Source organism: Lampris incognitus, chromosome 1, assembly GCF_029633865.1.
Source record: "Lampris incognitus isolate fLamInc1 chromosome 1, fLamInc1.hap2, whole genome shotgun sequence".
NCBI classification, from domain to species: Eukaryota; Metazoa; Chordata; class Actinopteri; order Lampriformes; family Lampridae; genus Lampris; species Lampris incognitus.
The window spans coordinates 129,591,091-129,616,353 of record NC_079211.1 but is presented as its reverse complement, the minus strand read 5'-3'; the positions used below and the strand labels follow the sequence as shown (position 1 = coordinate 129,616,353).

The 25,263-nt window shown below is 42.4% G+C and overlaps 1 protein-coding gene across 1 annotated transcript in view; it reads right to left on the bottom strand.

Annotated features, from left to right (window-relative positions):
• adgrd1 (adhesion G protein-coupled receptor D1) overlaps positions 1-25,263 on the bottom strand; it is a 62,769-nt gene that overhangs the window by 22,875 nt on the left and 14,631 nt on the right. Inside the window, exons 13-14 of the mRNA XM_056289107.1 lie at positions 17,153-17,228; positions 12,117-12,258 (exon numbers count right to left, since the gene is read on the bottom strand). Of these exons, the coding sequence (XP_056145082.1) occupies positions 12,117-12,258; positions 17,153-17,228 (218 nt within the window). The remainder of the gene's footprint in view (positions 1-12,116; positions 12,259-17,152; positions 17,229-25,263) is intronic.

Below are 25,263 nucleotides of genomic sequence, written 5' to 3'. Positions count from 1 at the left end.
TCCCCTTTGTATATACTAAAATGGGCATATAACAGCTTACTTTTTTCTGATGTAACATAAAAAATTCCACTGGCGTTTGGATGCTAATAAGCATCTACTGATGACTTCAATTTAACCAGCCAGAGATTGTAAAAAGGGAGAGCAAATAGACGGACTTAGCAAAGGTGATTATTACACTGAGCGAGACTCCCTACTGTATTCAAGAATTACATTTGATTACAGCTCAGTTTTTCCATGTAATTCCTTAATGTGAGATTTGGAGTCCCTAGAGTCAGTGAGCTAATGGCTAAAGTGCAAGAATTCAGTAATTAGGGCTGGGCTGTGGTTTCAGGTTCAACCTCTACCCTCCTCAATCTGTCATCTGAAGAAAACAACACTTTCAAAGGCTGCCTGGGTGTACGTTGGAAGTCGACACATCTCTCTGTATTCCCCGGGCCTAGACTGGATAAGTGTACATTGAGATGGTCTGTGTCTGCACTATTTCCCTCTGGAAAAAGTGAGAGTGAGAATGAAACTGACAATCGGGCTGTCTATTTCCGAGCCCATCGGCTCCACAATTCACATTACATAGTATTACAAAGCACAGTTATAGTATGTTGATTTGACTGTGTAACGACGTGTTCCCATTCTGTCTATTGCACATACAGCTCTTTATTCATCCTGTGTTGTGGCCCTGATGACATGTCAAAGGAGAGGAAATGGCACTTCAGAGTAGGCAGGGCAGACTCCAGAGACTGCAGGAGCAGGAATTGAGAACCCAAATGCTGACGCGGTAACGGGTTAAACAAAAGGTTTACTGGTAAAAACGTGAGGGTATCAGGAACACACATGAAGGTAACCACTGGGCAGCATGGTGGCCCAGTGGTTAACACTGTTGCCTCACAGCAACAAGGTCCTGGGTTTGAACCCAAAGCCAGCCTAGGTCCTTTCTGTGTGGAATTTGCATGTTCTCCCGGTGTCCGTGTGGGTTTCTACCGGTTGCTCCGGTTTCCTTCCACCATCACAGACATGTATGTTAGGGTTAATACTCCTGTCTGTGGCCCTGACATAAGCATGGCTAAAAGAACTGGAGTTGTCTCCCAGGTGCTGCACGGCGGCTGCCCACTGCTCCTATACTATAGCTTGTTTGCAGTTACGTGATTCTGATGACGCGCGAGATTCAGATGGAGGGCAAGAAGTGAAAAGCAGAATGGAGCTAGTTTAGCCCGAACTGTGCTAGTTTAGACAATACAATGAGAGAAAGGTATAAACAGAAAGTAAGATATGTTGGACATGATCCTTATGTTATGAAGAGTGATTTTTTTTTTTTGACGAACTGGTCACTGCACACACACGCGTTATCCGACTCCACTCCTCCCGACTGCAGATAATGGTTTGCAAGCCATTTTTTTCCGGTGTTTTCGGTCAATTTCTTGCATTTTTCCCCCCCTCATGAACAACAACTTTTGGTACTCAATAAAAACTCCTTGTGGTTTCTCAGTTAATGGCACCAAACATAGGCATTTCAAAAGTTTGTGATATCACTTCCTGTGTAGAAAATCACTTCCTGCCCTCCATCTGTAGTTCGTGACGTCATATGCAAACAACCTATAGGATGGGTTAAATGCAGAGGATGTATTTCGTTGTATGCTTGCTTACAATGACAAAGTGTCTTTCTTTAAAGGGTACATGATAGTGACATTGTACAGACGTAGAATGCTCTGACAACGAACAAACTAAACAGCCAAACTTAAATACTCAGAAATTTGACTGAATAATCAACAACAGCTTTGGGGCAAATGGGTAACGGAAAAACTGGACAGGACTCAGGACTGGGATAGGGTTGTCAGAGCAGGACAAGACATGAGACATGGAAACCAGGGCGGGAGTGGCCGGAACCAGGAGCAGCCCTGACAGAGACACCATAAATGCACCCCATTATCATTGGCAGGCGGCTGGCTTTATGGAGCTGTGAGCGACCCTGTGGGTGAATTTACAGGGTCCCTGTGGGCTTGAGTAACTCATTTTTCTTGTTGGGTGTAAATGAAAGCAGATGGAAGGGACACAAAGTGTAACTGGCGCTCACTCACGGCTGAGGAAGAGAGGGCACATTCACACACTATAAGCCTTGATTTACCAAGAACCATTTGCTCTCCACAACCACTGGAAGCTTTGATGCCGTTGCGTTATTCAACAGAGACTAATTACACTCGTTAAATTCAAAATGTTGACCCGGCCTCAAGGGAGACAACCCCAGTCACGTACCAGATACAAACTAAAAAACACATCATCCAACAGACTATTACATACATGACGAGTGCATTTTGGCTATTGTCCCCTGTAGCAATTATCTGTTTAGGATGCATTTAACGTGTGTTTTTGAGACAATATTTAAGTCTTGGGGCCTGGATCTGAAAGTCGCTGGTGTGTGTAAGAATGCGCACAGAAGAAATCTGGCTGGGCTGTTGTTCCCTGATGCCCTGAGGCCCCAGCATCTGCCAGTCGAGACTGCAGCCAGCACTCCAACTCTTTATTAACAACAGAAGGCCAGCAAACCCCGCCTTGGAAATCACTTTTAAGCTCATCAGAATGAGAAACAGGGCGAGGACGAGAGATGGAGGAAAATGGGGGGGGGGGGGTAAATAAACAGGTAACGGAGACATGAAGGCAGAGAGACACAGAGTGACAGGCAGTTGAAGATGGGGATGATAAATCATGTATTGTCCATGTGATCTTGGACTTCTTGCTCACTCTCTTCCTGTATCTGCTGTCGACCCCAGCTCTGCCAACCTACTGCACAGCAACACAGTCACTGCTGCTTGTAAAATACTGGAGTCCTTTCTTAGATAATGGAGAATGTTCCAACCCCGAGCACATAATAAACACAACAGCATCGGCATTCAGCATGCTCGAAACCTAGAAAAACAGCATTACCAGTAGCCATAAATAATACTGCATAGACTAATACTCATGGGTAACAGTAGAAATACAAGATGAACATGACATACACATGAGAATAAAGTTGAACTTAAAGTTGAACTTGAAACAGCTGCAGGGGAACAGATTGAACTATTACTTACGGACCACTTTCAGCAGCCATGACATCATGGTGACATACCCATCATGTGACATCATGAGGCAATATGTTGCATAGGGTTGTACTTGAATGTGGACCAGGATGGGATGTGGTCTTGAGTCCAGTCTCATGTCCATATTTTGAATACCTCAGTCTGATCTCGACAGTGGTGACTCGTGATCATTTTCCAAGACCAGTGAAGTACAGGGCTTTTTTTTTTTAAATGAATATAAAACTTCCCTGACAAGCTCAATAGTCTGCACTAATTTGTTTTGCTTTTTATCATAATTATTATCATAATTTATGTCTCTGAATCATTGGAAAATTGAAATCTGAAGCATTCCTTCCTTAGGGGAAAAAATAGCCTAAATAAATATTACAGCATAGTGAAGTTTTGACTTTTACTATGATGGCAGACTACTAGAGTTACAGTCATGGCATTTCATTGGACTTGCACTGTCCTGGTGTCAGTCTTTACAAAAGTTTGGCCTCATTGGTCTTGAGTTGGACTCACCAACTTAGTCTTTGACTCAACTCAGATTCAATAACCTTCGGTCTCGGACTTGACTTGCCCACCCTAAAAAATTGATCTGGACCTGGTCCCGCCTTGGCTGGTCTTGACTACAAGGTTAGTGTTGAGTACTCATTTATGTTTGCTAAGTGTATATTGAGAATATCCATCCATCCATCCATTATCCAAACCGCTTATCCTGCTCTCAGGGTCGCGGGGATGCAGGAGCCTAGCCCAGCAGTCATTGGGTGGCAGGTGGGGAGACACCCTGGATAGGCTGCCAGGCCATCACAGGGCCCACACACACACACACACATACACACACAGAATATATTGAGAATTAATAGCAAGACACACACACACATTCACATCCCTCCACAGCCCCTTTCCCACACCCACCAATCTGATGTCATGGTGAATGCTCAATGTCCACTCTGCCTGCAAGAGAAACGGCCTGCGATTTGATATCGATGTTATATTTCAAAACAAATGTCCATTTACTTCGTAACAACAGTGTTGAGCCTAACAGGCAGAATGATGAAGAATGAAAATACACACTCACACGCATCACATGTGCACATAAGCCTTACATGACATACCCCGTAATTTGTATAAACTCAAAGAGCTCCTTTCTTTTCTGTGGTGTCTTCCAGACCTCCTGTGACTGGCAGAGTTGGTAGCCAAGCCCACTCTGTGGCTGAGCTAGTTTTACCAAACACTGACAGCACAGGGCTCTTCAGATCCCAAGACATTAGACTATTCAGGGCCAAATTAAATCTTAGCTTTTGACAGCTGGTTCTCAAATAAGTTGTAAATAAAGTGAAGATGGAGAAGGCTCCATGCCAATCACCATTTCATATACAGTTATATCCATGAACTCAAATACAATCACACACGCACGCACACACAATTTGCCCAACATTTGAATCTTCAGGAAATTTCTGGACCACATTATTGAAACTGATATTTATCTTAAGACAGCTTTATTTTTGTACTCGACACTTTTTTTTAGCTCAGTAGTTATAACTTTAGAAAAGAGAGCTCTCATTGGAGATCTTAGAGATAACCTGAAGCCATGAATTCACCAACAGCATATAGTATTTTTTAAAAACTTTTAACTCTCTTAAAAACTGAAGCCAGACAAAAGTTATTTCTGTTGCTAGACAGACCAAAAATAAGTATGATTACTTCGCATTCAGTTTGTAGTCTGGTAATATTTTGGACATTGATTTTCAGACAAATATCAAAATAAAAATTATCAGTGATTGACTGTTAATAATGTATGTACAATGAAAGCCAGGAGACATCTTCCTCTACAGGGGACTGTAAAGTCAGTCTAATCTAAACCAAAGTGAAACTCATGAAACTCACATCTCATCCTCTTTGTAGGCTAAAGTAGTCCTACAATCCAGCGCAGACACAATGAAGTATAGACTTATGAGCAGCAACGCATATTTCAGGAGGAATGGAGTCTGAATAAAATTTATGGTTACTCTAAATATAAAATCCACAGAAAAAAAAAAACTGCACAATGCCGTAAATGCAAAAGAGTGAACTATCTTCCCCCTGCAAACCTCCAAAATATCCAAGCATACCAAAAGCCAAAGTTTAATTTGGAACGTACTCTCTGAACTGTGTGTAAGGAGGATATCTTCTCAAAACAAAACAGCTGCCAGCCAGGCCCATTTAGAGCATCACATCTCAGCTTAGAATCCGTCATTCTCACCATGTGCACCAAACATTACATAAGGCTACAATGAGCATTCCTTTGATTTGTACGTTTAAAACCTAATGGAACAAAGATTTGATAAACTATTGTCATAAAACACACACACACACACACACACACACACACACACACACACACACACACACACACACACACACACACACACACACACACACACACACACAAGAAAGAGTAGTATCCATTAAAGACAGAGCACAAAGGGCTGTGCATCAGGTTAGCATTAGCACAGAGATGATCTGTCCAATTTAAAGATCCAAGTCCAGTGCAATGATTTTAATTCAGTCAGACAAGTTTTATTTTGAAATATTAACATTAGGAGTGTCATTTTTAAGCTGCAGAAGCATACTTTTATTCTTTATAATTGTTTTAGCACACCCTCTCCGAGCATAGCCAGTTCTCCAGAGGTTAGAGGGGACATGGCCCTGAGTTCAAGAGACTCTACTGATATCTAGCTAGCTCGCTAACTCGCGTGATGTTGCTAGGCAATTATTGGAAAACAGACCAACTGGTTGAGGATGACAATTTACTGATTGTCCAAACAAATCAAGGTATGAGATGATGTAATTCATTAATGGAAGCATATTGGTTTTCTGAAACGGTTTAATTATGTTGACAACCAGGAGAGATTTTCAAGGGGATTTCATATTGTCACAAAACCAGCAGTACTAACATTTTATGTAACTTTAAATTGACAAACCTGTTAAAAAATACACCGAGATTGGAAAATACGAGTTTTACTGGACTCAGTCTTTAAAAAAAACAACAACCCCTAACATCCATTACAAGACCACCTTTAATTGAGAAAACTACTTAAAATTCGTGTCGCTTACAGGGTTGTTCATTTTTGAAAAAAATACCTTTACAATCTAGTCAGGGGTCAGAAGATGTAAATTTGACAGTGTCAAAATGGAAAATATCTGCGGAACAGCAATCTGTTGATACGGATGTCAGAGAAAACTTTGGCCACAAACACATCACGACTTTAACACAGGAACAGCCCATTTACCAGCAGCCACTATGTGCAACAGGGCACTTATCTCAGCACCGCAACAGGAGGGCATCACAGACAGGCATCTGAACACACCGCAGTTTCTAACAAGTGTGTTCACGCACAACATGTGGAGGAATGAGCTGAAGCAACGCCGGACAACACAACTGGTGGCCTTGAGTTGAGGTCATGATATCAAGGGAAATGTAATAAGACATGCAGCTGTAGTCTCGGCTCAGTTTTTCTGGTAGACACAAAACAACTATGTTCATGTTGACAGGCATGATGGGTAGAAAAGGAAACTGGAGACAATTACAAAGCTTGTGAGGTTGTTTTCGTAAGGTGGGTACTGCAAGGGAAGTCTCCGAAATTTGCTGAAATTCCAGAGCAAATAACCTCGGTTGCCGAACAACAAACACAACACACAGACAATATTCCTTGACCTCTAAATTACTTTCTCTACAGAAAGAAAATTCCCATGATCAGGCGTAATAATTCTCAAATGGAAACAAGACTAAACGTTCAAATTAATTTGTATTAGTCCCGTGACTATCCCCAATGTCTTGTGCATGAAGCCACTCATACTTCATTCCTAATTTGAGTTCTGCTGCTCTGGTTTCTGGCCACATCATGTTTGCAAAGTCTTGTTAGATTGTCCAAGGGTGACTGGAACAAAATATTCCTTAATTGGATGGTGTTCCCCTCCTACTCGCATAACCAGCTAGTGAGCCCTCTAAAAGTATTTGGAATGAGAGAGACTGAAACGGTGATATGGAGAGAAATGGTGCCAGGGCCTTTTTCTACAGTCCCTGGGAGTCAAACCAGAGCTCCATTTGTTCCAGCATGTAGCAGGAGGTGGCGGCGGTGGTGGTGGTGGAGGGGATATGGAAGTAGCAGGGAGGGGGAGGTTAAGGGGGAGGGGTGCTCAAGAAAGACTCTTGATGCAAAGCTATTGGCCAGAGAGGAGGAAAGCAATAGCCAGACCTCCATCTGTGATTGATCAGCATGTTGGCTCATACAGTCTTGTGCATGCATTTCTATGTGTGTGTGTGTGTGTGTGTGTGTGTGTGTGTGTGTGTGTGTGTGTGTGTGTGTGTGTGTGTGTGTGTGTGTGTGTGTGTGTGTAAAACTTGGCAAATGGGTGGGTTGGGTGGTTAAGAAAGTGTGTATGGGGGGGGGGTGGAACTAACCCACAACATTTAGGTTGGGCGTGTGCTCTGAGTTATAAAAAGCCTGGCAATAAAGAGTGGTTATTATTGTGGCAGAAAGGACTGATACCAGCACGGGCTCACGTGATTTAGCATGTTGTCGGGTATCAGAAAGTTTTAAATAGTCCTTGTGTGTTTATTTTCATAATTGCTGAACAATTAATCCCATTATTTTCCTCACTTATTAGGAAGCTCCGGCCAGTCTAGACGTCTTTGAAATCACAAAGCACCCGAACTCCTTTTCTTCCCTGACCTCTATTCCTCATTCCCCTGCAAAGCCCACCCTTTTCTATGCCTTTTAAATTATGATGGAACTGATGGCTGATTTCCCACTGAAGAAAACAGAATCCAGCCTGTGAATAGATATTTCTCAAATATTCAACTGGCAGTACTTGAACTGACAGACATCAGTGATATGTGTTAGGAAATGCCGCTGTCGATTCACTATCAACTTAAATCCATTGAGCAACTACAGTTTGTTCAGAGTTTAAAATATTCTGCCTAAAATGCTCTTATGTTCAATCTTTACAGAAAGGCCTGACAATGACAACGGTGTTCCCGTAATGGGATTTTTAGTTCTAATTAAGATTTACTGACCCTGAACTGACCCTAACCCTGCTATGAGGGACAGTCAGAAACCACCAGTACTTACTCCCCATTCCTCTGTTCTCCTTGGCCCCGCTTAAGGAGCTGCCAAACTAACACATGGCTTTATTAGCCTGTAAAGTCAGGTCCTGCTTGTCAAAATCTGTTTTTTAAATCCTTTCAGTTTTGACCCTAAAAAAAGAAAAGAAAAGAAAAAAAATGCTCTGCTCGTGAAATCAATCTTTCCATTTGTTCACTTCATACCATCACTGTGATGCTTTGAAGGACAGAGAGGAGCGGAGAAGAGAGCGAGGAGAAAGAGGAAGAGGTGTCAGAGTTTTTATGTATGTATTAATGTTTAACTACAAACCCCAAATGCCCATGCCCCCCCCCTCGGGCCCTCTCACACCATCACACCAAACCAGCATTGAACAGTGGTAATAAATTACCGGTGGAGCCAGGCTCCAATCAGAAGATTGGAGAATGGCGTGAGAAAGCCATGAGGGCCTCTGACAAACATGGAAACACCTTTTCTGGGTATCAGACCTGTTCCATACAATCCCAATGGCCCCACCCTGAATGTGACCCAGGCAGCTGGGAATGCCATGACCTCACTGGAGTGTTTGGTGAAGTCACTGAAAAAATGCGAAGTCCAAACTGAGTAACAAATTAGTGTATTCAAGTACAAAAATCTCCAAAATAAGCAAAATAACCCGGTGGCTAGGGATGGGAATTACCAGGGACTGCCCGATACGATATTATCACGATACCCAGGTGTTGGTTTGATTTGTATTGAAATTCTGTAAGTATCACGATTCTATAAACATATATCTTTAGTTGATATTACAAGATTTTCCTATTTTTTGTTGCAATTTTAAAACCTTGAACCATGTAATAAAGTTGAGTTATTCCTCTAAAGCTTTATACCTATTAATTGAACAAGAGTAATTAATATAGCCTCCTCCTTATAAAGTTATTCTTTCCCCCTCAAAAACCAAGGGCGGCATTTAAACAGTACAAAATAGCTTCAAATACAACAGTATAAAATTTAACTTAGAAGTAAACAAAAAAGCTACATTTGCTTAATTAATAAAAAAAAATCGATTTTGGAGTCAGTGTGGTGATACATGAATCGCCACACAAAAGAATCGCGACACATAACGGAATTGACCCCCCCCCCCCATCTGTACTGACAGTGCAGTGAGATATATACCAAACATGTAAGAATTTCCTGAAACAAGATAAATATTGTGAAATCATAAATCATCTTCCAGTCAGTTCTGGGTGAGTAAATGATACTTGAAATAAGATGATAAAATATTTCTGGGTGATTGTAAGACTGTCAGTCTTATTTAGACATGCTGTTTTTTTGCAGCACTCAGACAGCATCCTGCAACACAGCAAGGTCATACAGACGCTGTTCCCGCGGCTCTGACCTTCCGCGAGCGGCTGCTACCTGCCACAACTCGAGGTTGATGAGTTTCACCGATTCCATCAATACACGATAGATCACATTTCGTCATGGCAGGCGTCACATTGAGAAGATAGATGGCGGAAAGCCTCTGCTTATTTGGACTTTAGTAGGTGACCATTTGTATGAGACAGAAGTACACAGAGCCTGTTGTAACCATGACAGCATAAAGAGAACTAAGAAACACAGGGGCGCTGACAGAGCTCTGCCTCTGAGACAGTTCCCCCGCTACGTTTTAATGAAGTAACTGGGTGCCGGTCCACTCTCTGGGGCTACTCTTCAGAGTTAAACAGAGAGGTCAATCACAAATCACTTACTCCTGGAAGCTGGACAATGGCCGCAGGGAGGCCTTTTTGGGGCTTGACTTGTGCAGACAGTAAAGAGCGCCGTAAACAATGACGGGAAAGGTCTGCGCCATACTGCGTGAGCAGCTCTCCCTGCCCTGCAAGTTTGGAGGGGTGGGATGGGGTGGGGGTGTATGGGGGCGTGATAAGTATCCAACAGCTGCCAAAGACATTAAAATTCCAAAAATAGTCCCTTTCTGACCAAATCCATCAACAGGTCTACGCGGCAGACCAGTAATAGCAAAAACGACCTTTAATCTGCACATGATTACAACTTAAAGCAAAAAGGGCCAGATTATGATGCAACTTCTAAAGATGAATCAAGGTCCGAGCTATAAAGACTGACTTCAGTTGAAAAGAAGTATGTTGGCAGAGTACATTCCAATCAAGTGAGTCTTTGTAATAGGTATAACTGCCTAACCTTATTTGTAATGGGGTACACTGTGTGTGTGTGTGTGTGTGTGTGTGTGTGTGTGTGTGTGTGTGTGTGTGTGTGTGTGTGTGTGTGTGTGTGTGTGTGTGTGTGTGTGTGTGTGTGTGTGGCAGTGTTGTAGTACTCGAGTCCAGGACTCGGACTTGAGTCCCACTCGAGTCCTGATTTTCAGGACTCGTGACTCAACTTGGACTTGAGCACTGATGACTCAGACTTGGACTCGGACTCGAACACCGGTGACTCGAGACTCGACTCGGACTCAAGGTTTAGTGACTCGACTACAACACTGGTGTGTGTGCACATGCTTGTGAGTGCATTTGTTTGGCTATTGTGTCACAAAGTAAGTAAACTCCCTCTGAAATGGTGACAGCTGTGTCATTTTTGTTAAATGTAGACCTTTTTTAATTTGTGTGTCAGCTTTTTTACAGTGCAAGAGTGGAGCACTGGAGCCCATCTTGAAATTTGACTCAGACTCAACCTTGATGACTCAGACTCAGGTAATGGGGACTTGACTCGGACTCGACTCAGACTCTTCTTTTGGGACTCAGACTCGAACAGTGGGGACTCAAGACTCGACTCGGACTCGAGGTTTAGTAACCCGACTACAACACTGGTGTGTGTGTGTGTGTGTGTGTGTGTGTGTGTGTGTGTGTGTGTGTGTGTGTGTGTGTGTGTGTGTGTGTGTGTGTAAAAACACTGATTTATCCTTAGTTCACAAGTAAAGGCAGTCCAACTAAAACAGAAACACCTTGAGTCAACATGCAACAGTACTGGTGAGCATCTCCAGCACTCCGGCATAACACAGCCTTCTCCCATGGTGTCTGCTAAAGCAAACACAGTAATCACTGTCACAGGAACCAGGCCAGATAATTGTAGCATAAACATTTATTTCACCGGGGAGAATGAAGGCAAACAAAGCATTATTGCCATGGTTTCCTGAAGCTGCATGGTTTTCATTTGTGCTCTTCAGAGTGAGGACATAATAAAACAAAAACGTATGGTGATGCCCTACAACAGAAACAAGGACTTTTACTTTCTTAGAGATTAAATGAATTGTCTAGGCTGAGTGATTTTAAAATGGATATCATATGACACATTAGCATGATATCAACACAGTTAATTTTGGTAGAACTGACTTGCAATTCACACTCCTATCAAGGTTAAAACGATGAAAAAAAACCCATCTATGCCTGTGTTGTATTTCTGACTTTAAGAAGGAGGCAAGCAACACACATTTTATAAGTTAACTTTCATTATGAGCTTTAGATATATTTCCCATGGAAAACTGGCAAAACATCCTTAAATGCCCTGCCACAACATAGAGGAGAAAAAGCATGTTGTTCATAATGGCAAGTTATTGTTCCTTTCAAAGGGCCCCAAGCATTCGCTCAAATCTCCATAATCACTTGGTTTTCTGGAAACGCACATGCTTTGTGAGGGAAAATTTAAAAGGGCTAATGAAAACCAAAATAGGCTTCCTTATTTGTGTTGGTGAGAGCTCATCTGTATGAGCCTCCATCTGTGATAGACACTCGCTGTCTTGCATAACAGGAGACCAAAAATAGAGCTGATGGATTTCATGTGAGCATGTCCAACCGCAATCAAACCGAGATGATAAGGTAAATGCCCCACACCGACAACTTTTTTTGTGATTTGGAAAACATTAGCACAGCGGCTTCCTGATATTAATGACTCGCTGATATAGACACAACTCCGCTGAGAAAGACTGCTTTGCTTTGTAGACGGGCAGTGTTTAGTGTTAGACTCTTACCAGGACATGAGTGAGGACAATCTTAATGAGCGGTGCACCAGACAGGTTTACTGACAGGGCCGGTGAGGGCTCCACCTTCAGAGAGATGAGGCAACTGGCCACCTGGATTTTATGATCCCTAAAGTTAGCTGCCTTGTTAATCCTGAGAGAGGAAGACAGATATAGTGGAAAAACCAAGAGCAAAAAAAAAAAAAAAAAAGGGACAGAGATAGAAATGGACACAGAAACAGAGATAAAGCGGCGGAGGGAGAGAGCGGGGTGGTAGACACAGAGAAACGAAGAACACAGGGAGACTGAGATCAGTTGAGACATGGGGACAAATACAAACAGGGAGATAGAGATGAATCTGCTACTATAAGTACCATACAGTGCTCAAGAACAGTAGCGTGAAATCTTTCTCAGTTACAAATGCTTTGTTGTGTAATTTTCGTTAAGGTCAACAGATATGTGGCACAAGAATGGCAAAAAGTACTATTATGATATGAAGACACATTCTCATCTATTGAGGAAATGAACATGGACGTTCTTAAAATAAAAAAAAGAGAAGAAGATGTCAATCATGAAGCTCCTCCTCAAATACAAACTATGTGACTTAACGTCTCAGTTTTAGGACCGCCTAATGGCTTTTCTTCTGACTTATACCATGTACGAGGAGGAAAAACAGGTCTATTACTGACTGTTTACCTAGGCCATGTAAAAATAAACATTGCAGCTTTAGCCCGGTAATGGCAGAGCAACTGCAGGGGCCAAATGGATTTTTTTGGAGCTAATAGCAGGGTGTATCAGTCAGTGCAGGCTGAGTGGTGAGATGAGACGGGCAGGGGCACAGATAGACGGGCAGGGGCACAGATAAGAGCCTGGCCCCCAGCATCGGCCTTTGTGCGACTCAGGAAACAAGGGCGCCTCTGCACCAGGGGACCTGATCCTCCAACACAGGAAGTGCTTCTGGCTGATGCGGAGTGAACTTAGTTCCTGAACATCAAAGATCATTTGAGAAATGCTTTTTGACTTGCAGTTAAAGGGGAAACGCCGATATTTTTTAATCTAACCCCTATTTCTATAGCATTAGGAGTCAAACTGAGTGATGGGTAGCAGAGTCTTTTAAATTGATTTGATATTGAGCAAACGCATTTCAGCGTACTACTGCACATCAAGCTTCAATGTAATCCTTTGGGATAATAGCACGCTTTTTTTTTGGCACTAACCGGCTTAGAATGTTAAGAGAGCAGTCTAAAGAGCCTTATATATATATATATATATATATATATATATATATATATATATATACATACATACACACACACACACATATACACACACATATACATATACATATCCAGCCATTATCTGAACCGCTTAACCTGCTCTCAGGGTTGCGGGGATGCCGGAGCCTATTCCTGCAGTCATTGGGCGGCAGGGGGGGAGACACCCTGGACAGGCCACCAGGCCATCACAGGGCCCACACACACACACACACACACACACACACACACACACACACACACACACACACACACACACACACACACACACACACACACACACACACACACACACACACATTCATACTTAGGGACAATTTAGTACAGCCAATTCACCTGACCTACATGTCTTTGGACTGTGGGAGGAAACCGGAGCCCCCATAGGAAACCCATGCAGACACGGAGAGAACATGTAACCTCCACACAGAGGAAGACCCGGGATGACCCACCAAGGTTGGACTACCCCGGGGCTCGAACCAAGGACCTGTGTAGCTAGGAGCAGTGGGCAGCTGCTGTGCAGCGCCCAGGGAATAGAAAACGGCTTATGTTCTACTATAACAGGTGTCTGAAATTCAGATTTGACCTGAAATGTAAAGTGCTTTGAGTGGCTGTTGCAGCTAGAAAAGCGCTGTATAAAATGCAACTTGATTGATTGACCTTCTTGCTGTGAGGTGACTGCGCTAACCAGTGCGCCACCGTGCTGCCCATATATATATATATATACACACATACATACACACATACACACACACACACACACACACACACACACACACATATATATATATATATATATATATATATGTGTGTGTGTGTGTGTGTATACACAACTTTATTAAAAGAAACACTCAACGGTAGGGAAAGTGCTCAACAAATAAGGAGAAAAATAATCCAGTGAGTCAAGTAAATTCTTTATGAGACAGTACAAGCTTGTTTCATGCCATAAGCAATCATCAGCTGTCAATAAAGCTACACGGGAAAGGACATACCATTTACTGCCTCGTCATGCACATCAGGTGCACAATGTCCAACGGGGAAGGGAGAGGTGCCTACATTCAAAAAATTAAAAAACATGTGATGGCTAATGGCCAAGTGGGGGGTGGGGGTTGGTATTTGTCTATTGGCATGATTTATTTATAATTACACAATAGGTGCTTATAGAAAAAATCATCGAAAACATGAACGATCAAATCTTGAAAAAAGTCCCTGTAAACCAATGGAAAAACATGGACCAAGTATTAGAATGGTTTAGGAACAAAGATGACAAGAAGAACTGCAAATTTATATGTTTTGATATCTGCGAGTTCTACCCCTCCATAAGCAAAGAGTTACTAACCAAGCCATTGATTTAGCTGCTAAACACACAGTGAAACCCATGGCATAAAAAAAGGTAATAGCAAATTTGATGTAACCATGGGCAGCTTCGACAGGGCAGAAACTTGTGAACTAATTGGAATATATTTGTTATCTCAACTACAAGACCAAGACATCAATGTCGGACTCTATAGGGATGATGGGCTAGCAGTTTGTAGCAAAACACCAAGAGAGGTCGAGCAAATTAAGACACTAATATGAAAAATATTTTCAAACAATGGGCTAAAAATCACAACTGAAGCAAACAAAAAACCAAATGGACTTTCTGGACATCTCAATGGACCTTAGGAACAGAACATACAAGCCAAGCCGTACATAAAGCCCAACAACACGCTGTAGTATGTCCATAGAGAAAGCAATCACCCACCCTCCATCTTGAAGAACATCCCAAAAAGTATAGAAGTCTCTCAAAATTATCATCTAATGAGTCCATCTTCAATGAAGCTACACCCCCATACCAAGATGCATTACAAAAGAGCGGCTACAATTTTAAGATCAAGTACAACCCACCGTTAAATACTGACTGCCAGAAACCAACAAACATAGCAGAAGAGGAAACATCACCTGGTACAACCCCCCCTACAGTGATACTATGGCCACAAACATTGGTAAGCAGTTTTTTGAACTTTTGGATAAGTGCCTTACCCCGGACCATCAACTGAGGAAGATATTCAATAGGAACACCATCAAAATTAGTTACAGCTGCATGCCTAACATTCAACAAATAATATCGTCCCACAACACAAGAATTATGAACAAATCAATGACACCTTCATCACAATTGGGCTCCCCAACTGCAACTGCCGTGTGAACGACTCATGCCCCCTCGAAAGAAAATGCCAGGTGAAAAGAGGTATCTACCAAGCAACGGTGACTAGAAATGACAACAGCAAAACAGAGACATACGTCGGTCTAACAGAGGGAACATTCAAAAAGAGGTTTAATGCACACATGCGTAGCTTTAGAAACAACTGTTTAAAGAATGTAACATCTTTAAGCCGTTATATTTGGTCATTGGCGGACAGAAACATTAATTATTCAACCATCTGGAAAATCCTCTCAAAGAACAAAGCAGTAAAATGTGCAATCTATGTCTAACTGAAAAATATTTTATCATTTGCAAACCAGAAATGTCCACATTTAATAACAGGAATGAATTGGCCAGCAGTTGCAGACATAGATATAAGCACCTACTTTGTAATTATAAATAAATCATGCCAATAGACAAATACCAACACCCCCCACCCCCTTACTGGACTGTTAGCAATCACACGTTTTTGAATTTTTGAATGTCGCACCTCTCCCTTCCCCATTGGATGTTGTGCACGTGATGTGCATGATGAGGGAGTAAATGGTATGTTCTTTCCCATGTAGCTTTATTGACAGTTGATGATTGCTTATGGCATGAAACAGGCTTGTACTGTCTCGTAAAGAATTTACTTGTCTCACTGGATTTTATATATATATATATATATATATATATATATATATGTGTGTGTGTGTGTGTGTGTATACACGTATATATACGTATATATACGTATATATATACGTATACGTGTATATATACATATATGTATATATACACATATACGTATATATATGTATATATACGTATATATACGTATATATATATATATATATATATATATATATATATATATATATATATATATATATATATATATATATGGACTATTTTGCTCCTTATTTGTTGAACACTTTTCCCACTGTTGAGTGTTTCTTTTAACAAAGTTTTATATATAGCTATAGATATCAATCCATTTCTAACCTGGAGCAGAAGTCTAGCTCCGTAAACTCAACAGGAGTGAGTTGTTGCAGGAAGACAACAGAAGCGTAAGAGAGTCAGAGAGAAGTGCAAAAAAGAAAATGCAATTGACTGACTCACTGACTCACTGACTGTACTGGGATTGTCTTTTCACAATGAAGGTTTTTTTTTCAGACACTTCTCAAAACAAGCTGAGCCTGTTGACATTATTTGGTGAGTGCTATTGTCCCAAAGGATTACATTTCAGCTTGGTGTGCAGGAGTCGTCTGACGTGAGCTTGCTCAATACTGAATCTATTTAAAAGATTCTGCTTCACATCACTCACTTTGAATCCAAACAGTAGAAAAATAGAGTCTAGGATAAAAAAAAAGATACTGGTGTTTCCCTAAAAAAATTTTTTTTTAGTGCACATTTTCCTAACTAGTTGCATACCAACACAAAACTAAACTAAAACATTATAGTTTTAGAAACAGTTGTGTTTCTCAATTGATGCTTTGCAAAAATATATGTATTTATGAAAAATTGGGAACATAAAGATGACTTCGGGATGTGTTTTTTTTTATTAGTCTGATCAGCTCATACTGGCTGTCGTCCCATTATCCCCTTCCTCTTACCTGGTTTTGACTGGGCTGATCTCTTTGTAGTAGCTGTGCATGTTATGATAGAAGAGGCCAACGATTGTGGTTTGAGCTGAGGGAAACAGAGAGCAGGACAGAGAGAAATAGTCAAAGGTGAGTGCAGAGGGTCGAGAATGTGGCGCAGCGCTGCTAAAATGCTCACAGGGAAGGGAAGTCAATTAACGCCGCCTCGCTGCATCAGGTTGGCACAGGCAGGCTAATTGAAAAGTTGTATGCTCACACTAGAGTGAAAGGGAGGGGGCCAACATCACGTGGATGTTGGGAATTATTATGAAAGCCCCATGACTTAACCAGTAGAGCAGGAGGCCTGGCCTCCTTCCCTAATCTGACCCATCATCCAACTTGGTCCCTCCTTAAGACTGGAAGATAAACAACATTACTTGTGGAAATCCTTGATGGTTGTACTTTTTTTCCCCTTTTTTTTTAAAGCCCTCAAACTCAGTCCACTGTCCGTGACAAACTTTGGTTAATCACTAACAAATGTACTGACTATGTGCTGCAAAGTGTAAGGGTTCTGAATACCCCCAAACAATCCTTTCAACATAATGCCCCCCTCCTGCACCACAAGAGATAACTTTGGGGGCAGCTGAATTGAATAACTTTCCTACAGAAGAGAGCAAGCACAGGGAAGTATCTTATCCTAAGAAAAAAAACAACAACTCACAATATACAACAGTTTCTTTGTACTTAGTTAGGACACAAAACCTCCCAGTGGAGCCTTTAATACAGACAGCTGTGTATTCAGAACCATGAGTTAACTTGGCCTTGGCTCTTATGTGCCAACAATAACGTCTATATTCCATTTCTGATAATTATCTTTTAATGAATTATTAAAACTGTTTATACCAATGTTAGTGTGGCAACAGAAGGGATTTAATGGCCAAGTGGAGCCGATGAGATCTGACCTGAGCACAAAGTCTAACAGTTTTAATACCTATGGGAATTACTTACTCCAGCCACATCATGAGGGCTGAAAAGTAAATAAATAAATTCATTATGTGAGTTAAAGGCTACTCTAATTAATTGCAGTTTTACAGGGAGGGAAAGTGCTCTCTCTCTCTTCATAATGAACAGTACAATGAATGCTGGCATAAAATGCCATTAAGCCACACAAGAGCTCTCGTGATGCCTCTGCCCCCTTACATCATGTAATGATAAAATACTTACATCTTGATACAATAAATTACTGGCTGATAACAATGGCTTCACAGTTGGGTGATTTTCTCTTGGCAAAACCAGCACAAGACTAATGTGCAGTACTCACATCTATAGAAGCTGCAACTCTATGTGCTCCTTTTAACTAAGAAATCTCAATCTGAGAGGGGGTTTTTTTCTGAAATTTTTTTCCTTTTTTTCTGGTTTTTCTACCTCATTGGGCACAAACAGGAAGAGAGTTATGAATGTAACTAGGTCACAAGAAGTTGAATCAGTTCATCTGGACACAACATTTAATGGGAGAAATGTTTCATCACTCATCTAAGTGACTTCTTCAGTTTCAACTGACTGCAGGTATTCCCACCCTTATAAACAGTAACGATCAGTTTCATATGCAAATTTCTGTGACCATTAACTAGACTTACAATGGCCAGGTGTACTATTCACAGAGGATTGGACTTTCTGTGATTTCCTTACCTGTATTACTGAGCATGCATCAAGACGAATATAACTAAGATTCTATGAATTCTGTATGACCGACAGAGATGGTATGTAATACCTGGATATGCATCGTGTGCATGTGCAGGAGGTCGAGACATAATATCAACAAAGTCACACGTGTGCCACGGGTGACACAAGCAACCCAATAAAGGGGCCTGGCCCCCAGCAGTTGTCTCCTACAGAATCTTCTCGTCAAGATTCTGAGTGACAATAAACTCTGGTGCTCATCCAGAATTCATAGAACCATAGTTACATTCATAACTCTTATTATATTTTATTCTTCCTGACCACCAGATGGTATGTAATACTTGGATAACCCATACCAACAAGGTCACAAGGAATCGTGCCTGCGGCTCACCGTGCAGGCCGAAGGAGCAAACAAGACCCCTGTTGCCACAGGGTGAGGGGCGGCCGTGTTAACTCTGTAAAAGTGGGCAAAGGTACAGGAAAAAGCCCAAGTAGGCGCAGCACAGATGTCACTCAGTGAAACACCCTTCAAGATAGCCCAAGAAGTGGAGACATCCCTGGTTGAATGACATTTCACAGGGGGGACCTGGAGGCCCTTAAGCCTGTATGCTTGTCATACGGTATCAACAACCCAGTTTGAGAATCTCTGTTTAGACAAGGCACAACGTTTGAGAATATCTGTTTAGACAAGGCGCAACCTTTCCTGTGCCCTCCATAACAAACAAAGAGTGCATCAGACTTACGGAACCCAGCCGACACATCTATGTACTATCTCAGAGCCCGAGAAGAACAAAGTAGACTGATATTAGGATGCAGTTCCTCCGCCCCTGGCTGCGGAGCAAAAACTGCCAAATTGATAGGCTGATTGATGTGAAAAGCTGAAAGCCTCTTAGGAAACAATGAAGGGTTGGGCCATATGATAACCCCAGACCCATCAGAATTTCAAAGCAAAGAGTCCCTGGCAATGGACAGGGTATGAAGCTCACCAACTCACTTTGCAGATGCAACAACAAGGAGAAATGCAGTCTTACCAGACAGCCATCTGAAATCAACCCATTCAAGGGACGCAAATGGTGGGGGAACATAACGTTTCTAGGATGATAGGCAAATCCCATGAAAGCACCAGTACAACATGTGGGGGCTTGCAACTGGAGAGCACCTTTCAGGATACAGCTCACCAAAGAATGTGACCCTACAGTTCAGTCATCCACCAAAACATGTTGAGCTGAGATGGCAGCAGCATATCCCTTAATAGTAAAGACCGAGAGCCCCTTATCCAACAACATCTGCAAATATTTGTGCAATATAGGTACAGAACAACGTTCTGGGTCCACACGTGATACTTGTACCAACTGAAAAAGAGTTTCCACCTGTTGGCATACAGCACCCTAGCTGAGGATGCTCGAGCATTAAGTATGGTCTGGACCACAGCCACAGCATCGCAAGAACTCAGTAGCAAGCCTGGCCCCTCAGGGTCCGAACTTGCATCTGAGGGCAATCCGGGTGAGGATGCCAAATGTGCCTCCCTAACTTTGACAGAAGATCCTGTCTTGATGGGAGAGGATGCCAAATGTGCCTCCCTAACTTTGACAGAAGATCCTGTCTTGATGGGAGAGGCCAAGGCACTCTGTTGAGAAGATGAAAGCTCACAGGAAACCATACCCTTCCCAGCCAGTATGAAATCAACAGCAGCACTGTGTGGTTGCATCTGTCTATTCTGTGAAGTGTCAGCATGAGTAGTGAAAACAGAGAAAGATATAAAGGAGGCAGTCTAGCCAGGGGTGTGCCAGTTCATCCTGCCCCGATAGATTGGTTGGTTCCAAGAGGGAGAAACAGTGTGTCGATGTTTCCGAAGAAAACAGGTCGACCGCCGCTCTGCTGTACCGTTCCTAGATCATCTGAACCACCATCGGGTTCAGTCTCAACTTGCCTGGAGGGGGCTTCTAGTGGGTTAGCATGTCTGCAGCCTTGTTTTGCACCCCTGGTAAATGCATTGCCACGAGACTTGCAAGGCAAAGTGAGGCCCATTGAAGGAGCCCCTGAGCCTCCCACAGAGACTGACTGAGTTTGGTGCCCCCCTGATGGTTCACATGATAAACTGTTGAAGTGTTGTCTGACTGAACAAGGACACGTTTCCCCTCCAAGAAAGACAGAAAGGGCTAAGTATATTGCATGCAGCTGAGGACTCCAGGTCCCCCTGAATACCCTGTGGTTCCACATAACTCCCCAGCCTGAGAGGGAGGAATCTGTTACCACTATTTCCCAGGGGGAGGGAAGTGAGCCCAAGGGAACACCGTGGCACAGATAAGCTTTGATTCTCCAGGGTTCTAAAGACCAAAGGCACTGGTTTGAGACCATCACCATCCTGCTTTGGTACCTCTTGGGGTCAAGGCCCAGGCCGTTGATCCAGATCTGCAAAGGGCGCAATGAAAGGAGCCCTAGAGGGATGACTGCCATTGCTGCTGTCAATTTACCCAGCACCAGAGCAATAGGCTGTATGTTAGCCTTGTGCCTCTCCAAAAGGTTGAGAATTTCATCCACCCTCTGGGGAGAGGTAAAGGCCCTCATTAACACTGAATTGAGGGCAACACCGATGAACACAACTCGCTGACTGGGAACTAAAGAACTCTGCAAAATTCACAGTGAGCTCCAGCTGGGTGACATGGGCAGGGCCAAAAGAGTTGTTGTGTCACAGATTGCCTGCTCCCGGGTAAGAGCAAATTTAATAATAATGATAATAATAACACATTTTATTTGTGGGCACCTTTCAGAGCACTCAAGGACACCTTACAGAACACAGTTAAGAAAAAAAAACCCCAAAAAACAAGCAGCACTGTATCAGACAGCATAAAATCAAAACAAAGCAGGGTAGAAAATAAAAAGTTAATACAACAGATAAGTATAAAATCATCATCAGCACAAAACTCAATGAAGTGTAGATCAGACAGAATATGCCAGTTTGAAAAAGTATGTTTTGAGATGGGATTTGAAGGTTGAAAGATATTCAGTGTTGCGAATGTCTTGTGGGAGAGAGTTCCATAGGTGGGGGTGGGGGGCAGAATGACTAAAGGCTCTAGACCCCATAGTAGTCAAGCGGGCCAATTGTGTAGTGAGTTGGAGAGCAGATGAGGATCTGAGAGTGCGGGAGGGAATGTGGATATGAAGAAGTTCAGAAAGATATGAAGGAGCTATGTTATTAAGGGCCTTAAAGGTGAGAAGCAGGCTCTTGAAGTCAATACGGTATTTAACAAGGAGTCAATGGTGTTGCTGAAGAACAGGAGTGATATGATCTATGGAGGAGTTCTGGTAACGATACGGGCAGCTGAATTCTGGACCAACTGAAGTTTATGAAGACACTTGAGGGGAAGACCAAACAGGATAGAATTGCAGTAGTCAATACGGGATGTAACCAGGGTGTGAATGAGTATAGCGGTGCTGTTAAGTGTAAGTGATGGGCAAAGATGATTAATATTGTGTAGGTTGAAGTATGCAGACTGAGTAACATTGTTGATGTGAGCTTCAAACAATAATGTGCTGTCCAAGATGACACCCAGACTCTTAACCTGAGGTGATGGAGGAACTATAGAATTGTCAATAGTTAGAGAATAACTATCAGGTTTAGCCAAAGTAGATTTAGTACCTACTATGAGGACCTCGGTTTTATCATTATTAAGTTTTGAAAACCAGGATTTAATTTCTAGTAAGCAGCCAGAAAGGGAAGTGGGTGGAAGAGTGGAGGTAGGCTTGATGGATAGATAAACCTGGGTGTCATCCGCGTAGCAGTGAAACTGAATGCCAAATTTCCTGGAAATGTGGCCAAGAGGTAATAACTAAATAATAAATAGGAGGGGTCCAAATACAGAGCCCTGAGGAACACCGTTAGTAACAGGAAAGGACTGTGATTTCAAATTTTTAAGTTGGACAAACTGAGTGTGGCCAGACAGATATGATCTAAACCAGTCAAAGGGGGGGGGGGGTGCCAGTTATTCCAATGGAAGCTAATCTCTCTAGGAGGATGTTATATGAGATGGTATTGAAGTCTGCACTCAGGTCGAGAAGGACAAGTATGGTTAAGAGCCCAGAGTCAGTTGCCATCAACAGATCATTAGTGATTTTCACCAAGGCTGTCTCCGTACTGTGCATGGAGCGAAAACCAGACTGGAATTGTTCAAACAGATTGTTGTGCATCAGGTGAGCATGTAACTGAGATGCAACTGATCTTTCAAGTGTTTTTTGAAAGAAATGGTAAATTTGAGATTGGGCGAAAATTATTCAAATTTTTGGGGTCTGCACCAGGTTTCTTGAGTATTGGAGTTATTGCAGCTGTTTTGAGAGATGAGGGAACAAGCCCAGAGGTAAGGGAGGAATGTATGATATCAGTTATTAAAGAGGATAAAGAAGGTAGACAGGCTTTTACTAAATGAGTAGGAAGGGGGTCTAGCTGACAGGTAGATGATTTGGATTTGTGAATAAAACCAGATATTTCAGCAACAGAGAGTTTAAAACTAGATAGTGAAGAAGAGAGGGGAACATAGAATGGTGAATAAGATGTGAACTGTATGCGGTATTGTTCGACAAGGGCGATTGATGACGAATATTTTCAATTATGCCATTAAAAAAGGTCATGGAGGTGTTTACATTGAGCAATTGAATACATGTGAGGTGCAAGAATGTCCGGTGGCTGTAGAATATTGTTTACCATGGAAAACAGGGCTCTAGTGTTCCCTTCGCCTGATCTAATTAAATTAATATCAACCAATCACACAAGTAAGGAAGAATCTGCATGCCCCTGACCTGCAGAGGAGAAAGTTCTGCAACAATGCATCTGGTAAAGATCTGAGGGGCAAGCGATAGCCTGAGTGGGAGCATCCGGAACTGGTACGCCTGTCCGTCAAAGGCAAAATGAAGAAACTGCCTGTGGTGGGGTGTCACTGGCACATGGAAATAAGTATCCTTCAAGTCGATACTTTTAAACCAGTCTCTGTCTGACACAGCCTGGAGAACATCCACTGTGTAAAGCATTTGAAAATGAAGAACCTTTATTAACTGGTTCAACTACCTGAGATTGAGGATCGGGTGAAAGCCACCATCCTTCTTTGGAACAAGAAAATAAGTTCAGTGGAACACGCTTGATTGAATTGAACTTTTTACATATTCGATGACACCTTTCCTTAGAAGCATCAAAAGATCCCGCCTGAGACCAAAAGACCTCAGAGGGTCTTTGACAACAGTCATTCTGACCCAGTTAAACTTTGGGGGATGATGCCTGAACTGGACACTGTATCCCTTGGAAAGTGTTGATAACGCCCAGTCCAAAATCAAGACCTCCCAGCAGCTGATGTTGTGGGGAGAAACAGCTGGTGCCTGGACTTTAGGAGTCAGTCTTGACTCCCATGACCTTTGGGCGGCTTGGGGGTTTGGTAGGTAGGAGCCTTGTGTTTGAGTACTCTATCCTTGGTATCCAAAAGGCAACCTGTGGAGGGACTCGTTGGAGGGGGACCTGCTGAAAAGAAGGGTGTCTGGCTCTCGAGGGACTCTGAGTGCTGGCTGCAGGGCAAAGAGTGCTGGTGTGTCTTTGTTTAGTCGAGGTGCCCAGTGTAAGTCTGTTGCCTGACTTTGTTCACTTACACACTGTACTCCAAGGCCTGTTGGGGTGCAGGCCCAAACTGGCTTGGAATGCAGCGTGTGAAGCGTTGTCTTCCTGCACCCCTCTGCCAAGAGGGACTGGACAAGCCACACTTGGTGCCGGGCCAAGGTTAAAGTGAATATCAGTCTGCCAGGCTCTCTGGTCACGAAAGCAAACACCTTGAGTGAAGCAGCATCACTCAGGCTCTGTGTCAAGGCATCAACTCCAGCAGTCTGGAGAGTCTGTGATAGAGCTAGAACAAAGTGGGAAAGAGAGTTTCCAATATGTCCCATCTGAGCTGCTATATCATAGCTCTTGGTAAGGAGGTCATCATTGATTCTACACTGCAGGCATGGACAATGAGCATCCTGTCTAAGGGCTTCATCCAGAGATACTATCAGAGAAGCAATGGAGGCATCAATGGCAGGCAATTTGTCTAGACCAGTGGTTCTCAACCTTTTTGGGGTCCTGGACCCCCTGTGTATTTTTGATCTACCCTGAGGACCCCTCCACCTGATCTTGGGGGAGGGGGGTTGCAATTTGATAGAAACAGTAGAAACTGCATTTTAAATTGCATTATAGCATTTATTCACTCTTTGGGGCAAAAATAAGAACTTTCAGTTGTAACTTAGATATAGTTAACAAAACAGAATTCTTATGCAGTAACTTTCAGATATATGTAACAAAACAGAATATGTATTCAGTAACTTTCAGATATATGTAACAACAGAATTTTTATGCAGTAACTTTTAACAATGCAAACGGGAGCGAGATCTCTTATTAAAATACAATAAATTACACTTGTGAAACAGATGTAAAAAGTCCTGTTACCCTTTAT